The sequence below is a fragment of the Paroedura picta genome, chromosome 4 (assembly GCF_049243985.1).
Source record: "Paroedura picta isolate Pp20150507F chromosome 4, Ppicta_v3.0, whole genome shotgun sequence".
Taxonomy (NCBI): Eukaryota; Metazoa; Chordata; class Lepidosauria; order Squamata; family Gekkonidae; genus Paroedura; species Paroedura picta.
The window spans coordinates 101,980,935-101,998,932 of record NC_135372.1 but is presented as its reverse complement, the minus strand read 5'-3'; the positions used below and the strand labels follow the sequence as shown (position 1 = coordinate 101,998,932).

Below are 17,998 nucleotides of genomic sequence, written 5' to 3'. Positions count from 1 at the left end.
CTGCCTGTATCTGAGAAAATCATTTTGTTTAGAATAAACCCATGTGGGTATGAACTAAAACCCTAGTGGCAAAAGTTTTTGACTAACCCTTGTATAATACCAATTCATGCAAGGGTACAGGAGCCTGGATTGAAACTGAACCCTAAAATTAATTTCTCTCTCAGTTAGTACCATGATCAAATAATCAGAACTGTAGGGACAGGCAAAAGGGGATGGCGGCACCCAAGCACTGCTGTGCAAGTGCTCATCTCCATTGCCCCACCACAACCTGACTACACCACTCAGCTGGCCAAGCCTGTCTGGTGGTGTCCAAGCATCTTGCTGCCCGAAAACATTCCACTTGACTCCAACCAGGATTGCTCAGCCCCTCATGCTTCCATCTTTCCCTCTGTCTCTTCCATATGCACTTCTGGCTTCATGCAGCTAAGGCCCCCTGCCCTTCCCTGGCTGTTCTGGTTTTGTCAGGAGGCAATAAGGAAGCTGTTGCCTGGAAACCGCTACTCCGCAAAGCAGGCAGTCAAACTCATATAAATGTATCCATACAATACACACTTAATTTAATTACTATATTTTCCACCCACCGTTCTGCCAAGGAGATCAGGATAGCGCACAGGGATATTTTTGTATCCATTTTATCATTGCAATAGTCTTGTGAGGGTCAGTTAGGCTAAGACTGATCCAAGGTGAGCCAAAGCTTATGCCTCTGATGGAATTTGAATGGTCCCAAGTGTTCACAGACCAAGTCACACATTCTGTCTGCTATGCCACACCAGTGGAAATGTTAGCATAGGATGGAGGTATGAGGAGCAATAATGAGTGTTTCTCAGTGTCTTCCTATGTAATCAAATATTCTAGTATTATAAATGGAGCTTTTAACCAAGATAAATGTAAGGTATTATGCTTGTCATTCAGAGTGAGTCCATAGTAAACTTTAAATCAGTTTCCAATAAATGTATATGCCCTTCTTCAAAGACTAGGTCAAGGTGACTCCCCTGATGATGAAAATAAGTCTGGCTCATGAATGTCTGGGTAGCTCCTAGACCCAAGGAAAATTTGTCAAGGTGTGCCTTCCCACGTAATACAAGTTGGTCTGTGGATGTCTTGAATAGGTTTTAGAATTTGTAACAGTATGGAAGAAGGCTGCTAATAAACAGAAGGTCATTCTATGTAAGATGAAACTACTGTGGCTGCAATGGGTTATTGTCAGCTGGTTCTGAATGAGACTAGAGTTTTCCTGGAAAATCAGATTCACAACCTAAGGGTGCTTCATGGCCTAGCTTTGCAAATGGTTGTTCTGTAGGCATCACATCCACTGCACAAATAATTTACAACTAACTTCAATGGGTGTGCCCAATGCATGTCCTTCTGGGGGAGGGATGATCTGCTCACAGTTATTCACATTTTGATTACATCTAGATTTGTATGATGGAAGGAGAAGCACATGGGCAGACATTCCATGCTAGTTACAGCGATGGATAGCCAGGATGGAGCTCCAAAAGTGGCAAAACCAGATCAATTTTGCCAAATTGAGGTTTTACGGCCCCAAAGGAGAAAATTTGCCATTTCTTTTATGTGTTAACACCAGGGTTGTACATTCAGATATATCCACACATGAAAAATACCTTATTGAAGTTTTCCAGATCCACATGGTATCCAGGACCTTCCAAGATACTGGGAAATGGGTCCCAAAAATAGTAGAAATATTTGGAATTAACTGAAATATCAAGAGCCCATGTTTCAAGGCTCCTAGAACTGTTTTTCCTTGAATTCTGTTGTGTGTTTTTTCTTTCCTTACAGGGCTTGGTATCAGCTTGCCAGGTTGATTTGGCTTTGATTCTGTGCATTGAAATTCATTCTATGAGTCTTGCAACATGATGTTTGCTGAAGTTGGTTTGTGTTTGCAGTGAAATCTCAGATTGTACATTAGCAGGGATTCTCTGATTTCACATTGCTTAGGCTTCCAACAGCTTTCCTATTTGAGTTTGAGAGTTCTCTGTTTGACATTGGCTTAGATTCTCAGGTTGAAATTAGTTTTGTTAGGCTTGCTTCATTAATTCTCTAATTCTGCATTGGTTCTTTGAGCTTGTTGATTCTGTCCGCTTTGAAAGGCTTAAGGCCACTAGTTGCTCTGCTTGCTCTTGTGTCTGGCTATTCTTTGCTCTACAGAAAGCATAACCAGCAATCTTTTACCCCCATATTATTTTATTTACTCTTTACTTACCTAGAACTGTCTGGTAGTTAGAATTGTGACTTGTAGTAATAAAACTGTTTAACTAATGAGCATACAAATTCCTTATCCATGGCCAAGACTGCTCACTGGTGCTACTGTAAATCCTCTTTGGTGCCATAACTCTAGCAACACCAAGTGTGAAGGGTGATTAACAAAGCCAGAGGTGGTAGCAGGCTATCAAAGATGGGTTCCATGGCTCCCATCAAACAGGAGTTGGAGAAGACAAGGAGGAACCTTTTGGCCCCTGCCTCCTAATAAGGCTACATGCCAGGAAGACGATCTTACTACAGCTTGGCTACAGTAACATGTATACAAGACAGCCCTTGAAACGTGTTTGGAACTTTAAATGTTTCAGAAAGCAACAGTAAATTGTTAAGTAGGGTATAGCATAGTAATCATTATTACTCTAATACTAAAGGATGATAGTGTCGGCCATATATTTCTAATGCCAATTCTAGATCCTGGCCCTAATTCCCAATGCCCTGAACCAAGTGGGACCAAGGTAAGTAAAGAGCTAATTTCTCTGACATCAGCCTGCCCAAGAATTCAGACAGCTGTTAAATGCTTTGACCTGAGGCCAGGTGGGTAGCTAACCGGAGAGATTACCTTTTCTGTAGCAATGCCCTAGCTTTAGAAGTATCTTGCCCTGGGCCATCATCCACATGGTGCCATAATTTTTACAACTTGGGCACCAGGCCAAGTCATTTCTATATATATATGAATTTTCTAAATAAAAGTGATTTTTCAAGCACAAACAGTTCCGTGATCCAGTTACATACAGGTGTGTCTCATTAATACGACTTCTTTTTTCCAGATGGTTGCTGCAGAATAATTTAAGAAAAATTACTGTATCTTGTTCTCTGATTAAAACTCTAATTTTCAAGCTAGAATTGTTAGCATTTAATTGTAAGCTCAGACATCTGTAAACTGTTAGACTTCTCTGTTTATCATTTGCATGAAAACACATGCCCAAACTAGAGATAGCAAAATACCATGTCTGGAATTTTTTAAAAAACCACAGCGGATGCCTCTGAATATGAATATATGAGTCTTAAAATCAATAGCATTGACTAAATTTCATTCCACAATGAGCAAAATCTTTTCTTGGTTGAAAATTAGCTTCTTACCAAGTTGGTTCAAGTTTGTAAAGACACTCTTGTCTGATTCCATTTATTCAACACAGAAATAAATGGGATCTCATCCAATGTTTTGTTCACCAACAAAGAAGCATGGCAAATCAAACATAGCAGTACCATGGTGTCAGAAGAGAAAAAATAGCGTACACAGAATAAATCATACAGGTGACATTCAAATGCTATATTTGCCCCTGTTTTTGCTTACAGTGAGCTTATGAAATCCAAGCAAAGCCTTTATCTTATTGACAGAACATTTCCAAAATGGTCCTACAGAGTCTTGAATAATCTTGGGAGCTCCCTTACACACTACCATTCAGGTTTCAAGACAAGCCGTGATCCAGAGAGTCTGTTTAAACATTAATTCAAAGAACGTTTTTCTTCATAAAAAACTATCCTCCTTCTTAGAGGAGTTTTGAAGAACAATTGAAGCCATGAAAGTCTGTGTAAGGAGATAAAGAATCAGAAAAAAATTCCGTTCTTTTCAAGCAATTTTTTTGTAGTTGTTCCAACAAAAAAATCAGAAATTGGTGGGAACACTGCAAAATATTCTGTTTTGAAGTGAGAGACAGATTAAGTGTTATTGAAATTCTCAACATTCCCTAATGATGTTGACCAGAGATTTCCCTTTGCAAAAGTCATGTCAATTTATCTTAAGCAACACTTTTTTCAAGAGTGGGATCTTCCTTGATACGACCACTCACGATTTAGGAATATTTCGTAAAGACCTATAGATGCAAAGAAATGTATCTATAGTGGCTATAATGCCTCTCAAATGCAGCCACTTAAGGAAACCATATATTTGTCTTCCCCTTCTAGCATTTTGACTTCTGATCATATAGTGAACTGCAGGCTTATTTCACCCAAAAACTAAGTTCATATCAAGCTGCTCATTATTTTTATTTAAATACATCTCGGGCAATATATTAGCATTGTACCATCATGTACAGGGCTACTAGTGCCCTACCTGTCCTCAGAGTACCTGGCTATGGTGACCCATGCAATGGTCACCTCCAGAATTGACTTCTGTAACTCTCTCAACATTGGCTTACCCTTGTCTCTGATATGGAGATTCCAGCTAGTGCACAATGCAGCTACTAGAGTCCTCACAGGAACATCCTGGATGGCTCACATCTACCCTGGCATTGGTTGCCAGTTGCAGCCCGGATTTGGTTTTGACCTTTAAAGCCCTTCACGGTTTGGGACCCACAAATCTGAGGGACTGCCTGTCGTCTTATGCTCCCTGCAGAGCCCTATGTTCTGTGGGTACCAACTTGATGGTGGTACCCAGCCCCCAGGTTTACCTGACCTCAACCAGGGCCTGGGCTTTTTCCGTCCTGGCCCCGATCTGGTGGAATGGGCTCCCAGAAGAGATGAGGGCCATGCAGGAGCTTTTTGAGTTCACAAGACCTGTAAGATGGAGCTCTTCCACTGGATATTCATTTGAGGTCAGGGTGCGGGAGATTGGAGGGGCCTCATCGGCAGCGGACTGTCAGTACCCACAGATTGTCCCTTGAGGCCCAAAGAGGGAGTTGCCTGATTTAGGAGTGAGAACAGGATTTTTTTTGCTGCTGGGATAGTATGCTTTTAATAGGGGGAATAATGGTTATGTATTTTTATGTGGGGTATTATACTGTGTAACCCATCACTAGACAGCTTGGCTGATAGTGGCAGACAATAAATCCAATAATAATAAATAATAATTAATAATAATAATGTTCATACCAGCTCCAGAGCTTCACTTCCACAGAGTTCAGCTATGCAAGCCCCAAAAGAGCCTCAGTGAACTTGGGTGTAACTTTTAGGATAACATTGTAATGTTTGTAAATACAAGATCACTTTACATACAGCCTCTCAGTCTTGTAGTTGGAATCCACACAATGTCAAACTTCTGCACAAAGAATTCTTGACTTTCATACAAGTCAGTTCAGAAGATGGACTTCAGGGTGGCATGCCTTGTCATTTAGGAAAATAAAACACACAACCCTCTAATTATGAGAAACAGTTTTACTTAGCTTAAACCCTTTTGGGGTGTGGGACTTCTTTTTTAAAGCAGCATAGATTCCTAACCTCAGCTGGTCTACAGGTTATAATCAGGAAGTTGACAGCAATATCTATTTTCCCCACGCCAGTTCTAAGAGATGAACCCAAAATGAGTCTGGGTTCATTGTTGCAGTCTGCTCTGCAGGAAACCCATCACTTTGCAAGAGTACCTGGGAAAAACAGTCACTTTGGAATCATGGGCTTGCTGGAAAGCATACATGAAGAACAGCAAACTTTAAGCTTACCAGGAAGACTGTAAAAGCTTTCCTCACTAAAACATCCAAATAGAGCACACTTTTTTTACTAGTTATGAAAAACTGTTGGTTCTTTCAAAGCTGAATATCTGGAACAGTTTCAAAACATTTCAGAAGTATTTTTATACCCAGGTAGTCCTCTTTTTGTACTCAAATCTGCTTCATGTTTTTAAACTTTGGCTGAAACTGATGATTCAGTGGTTTTCCTGTGATTCCTGACTATTTAAAAACTGATACTTTCTTTCCATTCTAAAAATTTATCTGCTGGTAATTGGACAATCAAAAAGTAAGTGTCAGAACAAATATGAATCAGCAATTTTAAATGAAAATCAGACTTCTATAAGCTTTGCTTTTAAAAATAATGTATTTTAATGTATCAGTCAAAAGCTTGATATGTCAACCATTAAGGAACCACATGAGCTCTTGTTTTGGCTGCCCCACAGCCAAATGTATAACATTTATACTGTATATAATACTGAATATATATTGTATATAACCCTCATATAAAAATCTACTTTCCTTTGAAAAATAAGAACTGTAGGGAAAATGTCTAAGCACAACAGGTTGGACCCAAAGAAAAATACCTACTGACTGAGGCGGAAGTATGATCATTGCCGATTGCCAATGCCCCCCCTCTCACAACAGCCCACCAATTCTACTCTCATGGTGTTCCTTGGGGGTCCCTGTTTCCCAGAAGCAGAGACGGGGGGGGGGGACGACGACATATATTCTGCTCCACATAAAGGCATCATTTCCAGCAGCAGAGATTTTGCACAGGATTCAACATAGTAGTTCATGTAAGTTTATAACAGGTACATACACACGTCAGAGACTAGCAATTCAGATTCTAGTGTTGATTCCAACCAGTAGCTCTCTACAAATAACACTACCTAGGGTCATGAGCATTAACTTAACTAAGAATGCATAAATCATTTTACAAATATTTTTAGTGGCTTTAAAGATAAACATTTAAGGAACTTACTGCATACCTTCTACGATTGTATTAAGACCCTAAACTATTTTAAATGAATGGTCAACAAACCATTTAGAAAGTATTTCAACACAGAGATTTTTTAAAAACAAATCTGTTTTTGAAATTAGTTTTGTGATTTAAAATACCATTTAAATCAATGGATTAAATTGCCTTTATTTAGATCAGTCCATCCTGGCTATTCCCAAGAAACTATTAGCACTATTTCTATATCAGCATTAAAACTCACCATAGTTAGCATCAAGCCACAGCATGTAACCATAACTACAAGGACCTTTGTGAAGTGCAATTTTATTTCAACATAGTTATTGCTAAAATCCTAACTGTCATTATTTCTAAACATGAAAGGCAAGATTGAAATGACTGTGTAATAGAAGAGAAAGCAAAAGCAGGCAAGCCCCCAGGGGATCACCATATTGCTAGGCACAGCGCTGGGATTGGATCTCCAGCATTACTGCTCTTGGAAGCAAGTTCTGCAGCAGACCAAATGGCTCAGCAAACTCATCCTGAACACTTGCTTTCCTCCCCTTTGTTCTGGATAGGTTTAATTTCCATTTCTTCACATTAACTTGGCCAAGATATCTGCTTTGTTCCAAAGAAGGAAAATTGTTCTGCTCCTCCATTTCTATTGCTGGAAATTGTTTCTACCTCAACCCCAAGGAAAATCTAATTCCAGTTCTTTCACCAGACGCCCTTTTCACTTTGTGACTGGGGTTGAGGCACTATTTCTGATGTTGGGCCAGAGAAACAGAATGGGATTGCTGTCAGTGTGCCATTCACCCCACTTCCCAACAGCTTCCCTGTCTGAGCTGGTGGAGGCTGTCCTGGACATAGTGTTGGAAGCCCCCTGCACAGCAGTGTTGGGGAGCTTCAATCTCTATTTTAAGGACGCCTCTTGCAGGCCAGCTCAGGACTTCACAGCCTCCTTAACAACCATGTGGCTGTCTCAGTATGTTATGGGCCCAACTCATGCTGCAGGACATACTCTCGACCTGGTCCTTGCTACAGCATAAGTGTGAGTACCCATTGGTAGATGGACTTGTAACAAGTCTATTGTCATTATTTGGTGAAATTTGGACTTCTGGTGTCTGTTCCCAGCTTCAAGGGTGAAAGATTCACTGTGATGGTCCACCCAATGTGCGACTGAAGATGAGCTGTGTGTAATCAAGAACATATTTCAAACCACATGTTCATTTTAAAAGGTGTCCTATTAAGCAGCACTTCCGTCTGATATGTTAATAAGTTACCATCAGAATTGTACTCTCACTCCCTGACAATCTGTGTGGTTAGCTCTACCTGCTGAAGCAGCCATTTTGTGGTTGTGTCCACTACCCTCTCTCAGAATTCCAAAGTTGCCTGCACGTTCTCTGCCGAAAGGTCTAAAAGAAACACAAGTCTATTTACAGCTCTGTGCTGTCTGAGTTCCCAACAGTCCCCTTTCTTGCCACCTCTGCAGATGACCCATTAATCTTCATCAAGCACATGGTACAGAAGCATAACAAGACAACTTTCCCTTCCTCCCTCCTGCTAAGAGTTTTCAGCAGACTTTCAGCTCATCCAACAAGCCATGCATTTTTAATCAGTTACTTGACTGCTTTGAAGCTCCTTCACCTGTGCATCCCAAGGCAACACATCTTCAATACAATCAAGTTTGACAGTATTTATAGAAAAAAATGGGCTCATACTTATTCAATATTACATCACTAGCAAAAATAATCAAATTGGGGTGGGGGAAAGGGACTTTCTCAAATGACAGCTATCGTCATATCCACAGTTTTTTGGGTTTGGTTGTTTTTTGGTTTTAAAAAATATTTTTAAATTGACTGGAGACATAACTTGTAACTTGTAGGAAATAAATGAAATGCCACAAGTAGGAACCTGCAAAGGCTTGCAGGAGGCATCTCATTTCCCTCTCCTGTACACCTCTACTTTTCTTGCTTCCTTCTAACATTCTCACCTAACAGCCAGTCTACATTTATCTACCCCTCTGTCTTCAGCATTCTCTCCCCACTCCAGCACTCTGTCTAAGAAAACTATGGACCAGTTAGTTGTGTGCCAGTCCCTGAATCAGGACCCATCTTAACACCACGGCGCCACGGACTAAATAAAACTGTAAGGCGTTCTGAGGCGGGTTCTGTCCGGGATGAGGAAGGGTCCGGACTGGACCCTTCCTCCGAACAGACAATCGGAGGGACCAATCGGCAGGCGCGAAGCGCCTGCCGATTGGTCCCTCCGATTCCCAGCCCCGCGCAACTGCGAGCCACGTACAGCGCGGCTCGCAGTTGCTCCTTTGCGCTGCTGCCGAGGCCTACCTGCCGCCGCCGCCGCCTTCGGAGAAGAAGAGAGCCTACCTGCCGCCACCGCCGCCTCAGAAGAAGACAGCCGACGTTAGACGGAGCCGCCGCCCCACGGAGCCCCCACAGCCGCGGCTCGCCTTCTCCGGGGCCTGGGGAGCTTTGTGAAGGATCGGGGGGGGAGGAAAAAACTCCCCAGGCCCCAGGGAACGCGATCCGCGGCTCGCAGAGCGTTCCCTGAAGCCTGGGGAGCTTTTTTCCTTCCTTTCCGGGTCGGGGGGGGAGGAAAAAAGCTCCCCAGGCCCCAGGGAACGCGAGCTGTGGCTCACAGAGCGTTCCCTGGAGCCTGGGGAGCTTTTTTGCTTCCTTTCAGGGTCGGGGGGGGAGGAAAAAAGCTCCCCAGGCCCCAGGGAACGCGAGCTGTGGCTCTGCGAGCCGCGGATCGCGTTCCCTGGGGCCTGGGGAGCTTTTTTCCGGATGGGGGGGGGAAGCTCCCCAGGCCCTTAGCGCCCGCTGAATTTTAGTTTCAGCGGGCTCTACTACTAGTTAATTTATAATTCATTTTCTCCACAATGGGAACCAAAGCAGCTTATATTACTTTCCACTATATCCTCACAGCAGTCTTGTGTGTTGGGTGGTATGAAGGCCCCTCTAACAACAGCCCTGGAAATGACCCTGCCCCCTCCCGTTGCCTTTTACTAAGAGAAACCAAGCTTGGAATGCTGCGACTACCTACCAAAAGCCACTGATGGCCTCTGTTTCTTAAAGCTACAGGGGCTCCTTTTATTATCTTTTTTAAAACTCCCTCAATGTATTTTTCCAGATTTTTCTGCAAACCTGGGCTTGTTTGTTCTTTCAGGTTTGTAGAACAATCTGTTTTGCCTATTCACAACTTCCATCACTGGATTTGAGTATTCTCAGACCTGAAGAAGAAGAAGAAGAAGAGTTGGTTCTTATATGCCGCTTTTCCCTACCCGAAGGAGGCTCAAAGCGGCTTACAGTCGCCTTCCCATTCCTCCCCCCACAACAGACACCCTGTGGGGTGGGTGAGGCTGAGAGAGCCCTGATATCACTGCCCGGTCAGAACAGTTTTATCAGTGCCGTGGCGAGCCCAAGGTCACCCAGCTGGCTGCATGTGGGGGAGCGCAGAATCGAACCTGGCTCGCCAGATTAGAAGTCCGCACTCCTAACCACTACACCAACCTGGCTGACTTTGTTAATAGAATACAGAAGTGTAGGCCACCACCCCTGCCAGGATCCAAGATAACTGCCAATTACCATGCTGGAGGCAGAGAACAGCTGTGTATTTGAGGGGAATTTAATACTGACCCATTTTTTGTTAAATATTTCAAATTTTTTTGAAAACCGGGAGGGTCCCCCATATTTGTATGAAAATCTGTTTAGTGTCAGTGTGGCCCCGATTCTCAGATTTAGATATCCACAGGTGGGGGGCACATGTTGCTATGATGAAGAGGAGAATATAGTTCTACAAAATTTGGAATATAGAAGAAGAGGTGGTTTTTATAGCCCACTTTTCACTATCCAAAGGAGTCTCAAAGCAATTTACAATCCCCTTCCCTTCCTCTCCTCACAACAGACACCTTGTGAGGTAGGTGGGACTTAGGGAGTCCTGACAAAACTGCTGTGAGAATAGCACTAACAGGACCATGACTTGCCCAAGATCTCCCAGCTGATTGCATGCGGACGAGTGGGGGAATCAAGCTTGACAGATTAGAAGCCACCATCCATAGCCATTAGACTAAGCAAAGCATCTCCAAAAATATATTTCCAAAAGCCAACACTAAAAATTGAATGCTCATTCACAAGAGTATGTAATTAGGCTTTACTGGCTATTTTTATATCTGAAACATATTACAGCACGTGGTATTTATATCCATCATAGAAAATAAGGGGGGGGAGGGTTGTACTAAAGCACCACTACAAAAAATCCATAAAACCTACCCTATGAACTTTGTGTGTTTATTCAATTTCCAACATGGCTTGGCTATAATAGCTTATGTTCACCACAAGTATAACACACGAAATGAAAATAAATCATTATCAGTAACCAGTTCAGCTACATGATAAAGCTGTATGCTATCAGATAGGGAGGCAAGCATCCAGTCTCACAGGAACAAATGGCACCTTAAAAATAGATATTCAAGTTGCTAAAGAGAGCAAGAATCATGCAGCATACATGTGCATAAACTAAGTGTCAGCCTCTACTCATCTGAATAAGGGCTTCCAATTGAAATTAAATTCTGGCACTCCAAACACAACACTGCCTAGAAAAAAGTAAAAGAAGATGGGGTGGAACAGACAGTCAAGATGAGCAAGAAGGATCAATGCTTCCTAGAAAACCTGGCTGCTTAAGGTTTTTTGGGAGGGGAGAGTGCTTCCCTACTACCAGATTATCCATCACCTTCCTCCAAATGGAGAGCCATACCAAGCAACATATTAAACCTAAGAATGGTACTCCAGGATCTTCAGGGGTAGGGCAAGGGAGGAATGATGCTCGGCTACATGCCAATATAGCATTCAGGCAAAAACATTGATATGACATCACTGCATCAACTGACACTCTAGAAATTCTACAGGATTGCCAAAGAGTTTCTAGAGTCTCAGGTGACAACTAACATCATGTCCAGGTTGACTAGACATAATGTCTACACATAGGAAGATGTCATTATTACTTCCCACAGTTTCTACTGCTGGGCCAAAATGTAAGGGGAGATATCTTTCCCTGGGAGATACCAGGTCATAGTGGGCACATGGTGAAACTCATTGGATCTGATCTCATAGGATGTCATGTTCTCATATTCAATGAGCCTATAATTGTCTCTTCACAAATCCTAAGGTAAACAAATAGTGACTCAAGGAAGGAATCCAATTTCCAAGTGGCCACTGGATACAAGAGTATAAATACATCTAAATATATGAACTACAGAAAAGTGATGTTCAAAAATTAATAAAGAACAAACTGCCACTAATTATATTATCTTACAGGAGATGGTCTCAGACTCAAACACATATCTCTATCTGTAGTTATGTATTACCAATTAGACAATGTCTTGATGTGTAGACTGGTTCTCTCATCCCAGTATGGTGGACATTGGTTGTTAACACCATTGACTTTCAGGGAACAGTCCTTTCTTTTTAATCTGCTACTCATGCACACTTTGTGGAGCTGAAATGGCACAATAGGTTTGGGGGTGGGTGGTGACAGGCATCACTTTCCAATTGCAGTACCAGGGAAGGAAAACTAAGAGCAGAACTGACAAGGGCCATGGCAAGGTCTTGAAAGTTTTTAACATTGTGTACACCTATGCTGTACTAAGCATCACTAGCAAACTAGAAGACTGACTCCCAAGCTCCTGGCACCAGGAAACATCCTGTATCCTTGCTGTCATGGCAGCCAATGACTGAGCCATGCTGAGGCAACAGCTGCTATGACTATTGTTCTATTGGTGCAAGCTCATTATGTGGCTGTTTTCCCAGGTTCAGGATGTGCAGAGGATCCCTTTATTTCCTTCAACACAACTTTCTATGAAAGCCTTCCCATTCTCCCAAGCAGTACAAAAAGGAGGGCTAGGGGAGTAGAATGAGTATGAATGAAACACACAGGGCACAGCTAATGAACCATGTTCCTTTGGTCTTGCATAGGATGTTATTTTAGAAGATACTACTCAAAATAATGTACAGACAACATCCATGATTATCACAGGGTTATCAGTTGAGTACCCCCATCCTCACACAAGCATATTATTTAAACTATAACAGCACTTTCAGGTAAAAAATGAATTCAAGTCCTATCCCTCAAGGCTTTATTGATTAAATTTAATCATGACCATAGATAATACCAGAACTCAGGATTGTGTCAAATCATGAAAGCACGTGGACAGCATCTTGTGGGTTCAGATAGCAGAACGAGGCAAGGCATCATATGCAGTGATTAGAAAGGGCTTCTACAGCCATCAACCCAATACATTTAATTAACCCTATTTCATATATACACTGGATACTATTTATTCCCAAGTATAAAAACCAGTGTTCAGTGAAATATTTTGGATATTCCCATTTTACGGGGGAAAGTGACACTTAGGACTATGCTAAGGTGACCAGATTTTAACATTGGTAAAGCGAGACACCATTGACCGGGGGGGGGGGGGGTTCTTGATTAAAAATTTGGTCTATATGGAGCAACAAAAAGTTTCATAGAACGCAAAAATAGTATTGTAATATATATATATTTTTAATTACAACATAAGTACAATTTGCCAGGTACCCCCAGATGTCCCTCCAAAAGTGGGACAATCTGGTCACCTTAGACCATGCTGAAATAGCAACTCACCAAAAAACAACTAAAGCTAAATCCTGCTTTCTTATCAGATACCAAGTTCTAATTAACAGAAGATCGGAACAGCAAATAACAGTAAGACTGCATGTTGCTAAAACAAATCTTCTGCTTTCTTTTTTCCCTGCTTACCTTACAGCTTTAAATTCTTTCCCTAAAGTGCAGGCCTCCAAGTAGAATGGAGGCTACAACATAACAGTTCCTCTGAAGAGAACAAGATGCCTATTGCATTGTTTCACCAAGCTGGAGGAGGAAACCCTCCCTTCTGTATCCTGAAACAAAGGAAATTCAAGTCTCTACGCATATATTTTGAAGACTGCCTTTTTAAAGACCACCTACTCTTCCAGCCCGGGCAACAAACACTGCTGGGCTTTTCTGATTCAGTGCCTCCTGTTGGCCACTGGAATTCCAAAAACCTAGTTCGCCTGCCAAGCAAAAAGAGATTACATTAACGTGGAAAGAAAGGAGGAGTGAAGGACAAATATGCTTTGACTGGCTACTGACTCCAACCCAGGAATCCCAAAACACTTTTTTTAAGCCATTAATGATCTCAGCTTCACCACCTCCTTTGAGAAGACTGTCTTGCTTCCCAGATGTATTATGCAGTCAAAGCATGGAAAGGATAGCAATCTGCCTCATGCCTCAGATCATACCAAGAGGCCCACAAATCCACAACAGCTCTGCAATTATTTAAATGGGAGCAGATCAAGCCCTGGAGCACACACACAGTTCAGAAGGAGAACACAGTTAATTCTCTACCACCTCAAAGCCACTCTCTGATGTATCACTGCATCCATGAGCAGATCAAGCACTTTTCATTCAAGGAACTGCTTCAGAATCTCTCCATAAGCAACATTTTGTGTGGTTAAGCATATGCAGGAACAAGAGTCCTCTATGCGCATTATGTATGAAGAAATGCTGAAAACTCCGCAGACACAAAAGGGTTAGGCAAGCCAGCGACTCTTCACTCTTGTCACCCTGGCATATGATGATGTGAAACCAAGCCCATTCGCCTCATGTCACCAAGAGACTCCTGCAGGGAGCTTGCCTGTCAAGTTGTTGTTTGCAGCAAATGTAACACACCCTTTAATGGACATCTTTCAAACAGAGCACCAAATCTCTGAAGGAGTTTAACAGTACATATATGCAGTTCAAATTGAAGGGTGTTGCAGCCAGCTGCCAAAGATATATGATAGGTACATATAGAAGGCATTTATGAAGAGTGCATACAGCTATGAAATACCCTATAAACCCAAATCCACAATACTACCAAGCAACAAAGCTTCTTAACATAATATTTACACGGGGGGGGGGGGGAGAGGTGCAATTTACAATCAAACTACGATTCATTGTCTGCTAGACTGTTGCCTGTTAAAATTTATTTGTAGAACTACACCTATATTGCATATATTCCTCTGTGATTTTGCCAAACAACAGAGCTGTTATTGTATAGAATACAAAAAGGCAGTGTGACAGGCAGCCCCATGAAGCTACAGTCCCCTCTAACATTGCACTATTGGAAAGCATTGCAAATTCCTGTCGATCTGCAAATGCTTTTCCCTTCCACACCCAAACATGTAGCGTGAGCTCCTGCATTGCAAGTTGAGACTGTAAAACAAGCGCGCACACACACACACACACACCCAAATACAGCAGATTCCTATTTTGCTTAAAGAATCCTTACCTTTGACTTGCATGTCATATTCAGCAATGATCTCCTTATCCTTTTTGAATTTAGCTGGCGACGTCATGTTTTTCTTTCCCCCCCAAAAAAAAGATTATCCTCCAAAAAGATCCTCCAGAATATGACCAATAATGCAATCCGTGTTCCTCCCAAATGCGATCACTTGGTCGGGCTCAGCTTTCCTTAACAGCAATCAGTCCATGGAGAGAGGGTGGGAGACGAAGTGTGCAAAAGCAGCAGAGACATGCAGATGTGAAGAGCTCAGCCGAAGGAAAAGGCAGCAGCTTGAATTCCCTGCACCAAAACCCTCAGCAGCTCTGGCAGCGGCAGCATCAGACTGCAGCCCCCAAAGGCTTTTCCTGATTGCTAACATTAATAGCACAGCCAGGGAGTGGAAGTCCTTCTGCGCAACAACATGTTGTGTGTGGGTTTGACTTGCTGCTTTCTTTTTAAATAGAAGCCGAGATGATGCAAATTAAATCCCAAATGGCAGAAGAGAAACAGGAACTCCAAAGTCACTTTCTTCAGTTCAAAGGCCTGTAAATTGAAATCATTATTTAACAGCCAACCAACCGTATACAAAACAATATACACAATTGCAAGTTAAGAATTTGAAGTACAAGTGATTAAAATTGTAGTAAAAATGCATCAAATCAACACAAAGGGTCAATAATCCCTTCTTCCAAGTATAGCAGGTAGGAGTTATTAGGAAAGAACTGAGGAAAATGAAGAAAAGGAGAGACAAAGGACATTTCTGCCTTCCCCCCCAGACACAACTAGCTAAATGGCCAAAACTACAGGAGACAGAGCAATACGATATGCTTAAAAAAAAGACCCCAATCCTCATATTACTTGAACTATAGGAGCTCATAAATGAATCCACCAGCCATTGTATAAACAGAACTAATCCCCTTTGGTGCAGCGAAAGCTGCAGCCCTTGGTGCAGCCAACACACCAGCTTTAAGTGTTTTACTGAGTATTATTGTTAATTTTAGAGAGGTTTGGACTCCATTATGTTGGAAAAGGGGGTGGGGGTGGGGAATACATGTATCTGCTGTAGACATCAAAGTTTATTTGGAGCCAGAGGAAATGTAGCTCCGTGTGTGCGAGACAAACGCAAGTCTCTCAGCAGCAAAAAGTCTGGGCAAAACTTTTTTGGGGGGGAGGGGGGAATTACAAGCTACTGTGGGCAACAAATGGTAAAGGGAAGGGGATGGAGACAGAAGAAACCTGGATCCACATCCAATGAGAGGAACAATGTGACCAGCAGAGACAGGAAATGGTGAAGGGTAACAGACTAAGGGCTAAAGCACTGGCTGGAAACACAAACAAAGAGAAAGTGTGGCTGACTCCAAAACAGTGAAGCACATTTCTGGCCAGCACTAGCACATACTGTCCAACTTCAGACCAACACGGCTACCCATTTGAATCTGTCCACCAGTTGTGCGGCAGCACTTCAAACATATTTAAAGCTCTCCCCAGAACACACAGCAGAATCACCACAAATCTTCTCCTCCCCAGCCTTGCAAGCTCTGCTGCCTCCCACACAAGATTCCAACTATCCAACCCCAAAACCTAATGCTATGCTGTTGAGAAAGGTATTCCTTTGTTCGCTCTTTATTGTTGTTGGGGATGGGGATTTATATGGAGGGAGTTGAGCATTATAGTACACTGCCTGTGACCTACCAAGCCAAATGTATTGCATGGGTCAAGTTTCCTTGTTTGTTAGATGCGCTCCAGTTCCAACCCTACAGTTCCAAGCAGAAGGCAAAGATTTACTGAGTTGTTAGTGGGTGGCATTCAGCAGGTAAAACACAAGAAAACCAGGAGCCCAACTTGGTCTTCCCTTCTGGTTGGCTAAAGTTACCAGGAAACTGAAGCAGAAGAGAAAATGCCCCAGGCTTGAAAGGTATGATCGTGAAAGAAGATTGCCAAGTGATGAGGAGGAGGAAGTTTTGTCTTTTATGCCCAATGGGAGAGAAGATAAATACAAGAAACAAGCAACTTTTCCATCCTGGAATATTATAGACCATAGTCCATATATCAGGAAAAGGGATTTAAGGGGCTGGGGTTATCTTCAGGTTATATTATGGACTGGTAAACATCTGCACTGCAAAAAATAATGATGATAATACTCAGAAATTCTGGAAACCGGATTTCGGGGAAGAGCTACTGCTATGGCTACAGGGAACCAGCTGCTGGAAGAGGCTCGTTACCGGATGTTTTAAAGGAGCCCCTTGTGAAAGACCTGGCCTTAGGAAGTGAAGGCAATGCCAAGGAAATACCTTCTTCTTGAGGGAGCCCACGAGATGCGGCTCCCCTATCTGCTGCAGTGACAAATATTATGGGATGGGCTATCGATCCCGTAGCCACGGCCGGGACTTCCGCGCTCGCTGGGGGTTAGTGGAAGAATGAGACCCGGGGGCCGGGGGTCGCCGCTCGCCCCAGTGCGGAAGGGATGGCATGCTCCAGGACAGAGCTCCTCCCTGCACTTTTCCCGGTCTAGGACAGCAGGCACTGCAGCCAAGTGCCCGAAGGCGGGGCGGCTCCGACCCTCTGCAGTCCCTCCAAGAAATAGTACGGGAGGGGCAGACTTGGGCTGGCAACTCCTGTTAGACGCCCCAGCTTCGGACTGCTGCAGACGAGGCGCAATGGTTACCTGCGGGCTGTGCAGAGGGAGCCCTTTTCCCAAGAGCCGCGTTCCTCCGGCTGCCGCTGCTCCCGCCGTCCGTTCCCTCCGCAATCCCAATCCAGCTCCTCCGCCCACTGAGCAAAGCCAATCGGAAGATGGGACTGTGAAGAGTGGCATCTGCTCCAACCAATCATCCCACTCCACCTTCCTCCCTGCATTGCCTGGATCCCGCCACTTTTCTTTATTAACACCTCCCCGTAAATACTGATGAAGTCCATTCAGGATGAGCTGAAGGGGAGAGGCTCAACCCAGGGAGCAGCGGCTCTAAGTGGGCGGGCCATGCAAATATCAGTTGTTGCTGGACCTATCGGAAGGTAGGGGTG

General features: G+C 43.1%; 1 protein-coding gene across 5 annotated transcripts in view; it reads right to left on the bottom strand.

Moving 5' to 3' along the window:
• Positions 1-17,875, bottom strand: part of SRGAP2 (SLIT-ROBO Rho GTPase activating protein 2) — a 217,083-nt gene extending 199,208 nt beyond the window's left edge. For 4 of the 5 annotated variants that reach the window (XM_077334775.1, XM_077334777.1, XM_077334778.1 and 1 more), the window contains exons 1-2: positions 17,643-17,875; positions 14,984-15,520 (exon numbers count right to left, since the gene is read on the bottom strand). In XM_077334775.1, coding sequence (XP_077190890.1) covers positions 14,984-15,050 — 67 coding nt within the window. In that variant the 5' untranslated portion in view covers positions 15,051-15,520; positions 17,643-17,875. The remainder of the gene's footprint in view (positions 1-14,983; positions 15,521-17,642) is intronic. The other variant, XM_077334776.1, reaches the window with a different exon arrangement.
• Between the last annotated feature and the right edge of the window lie 123 nt (positions 17,876-17,998).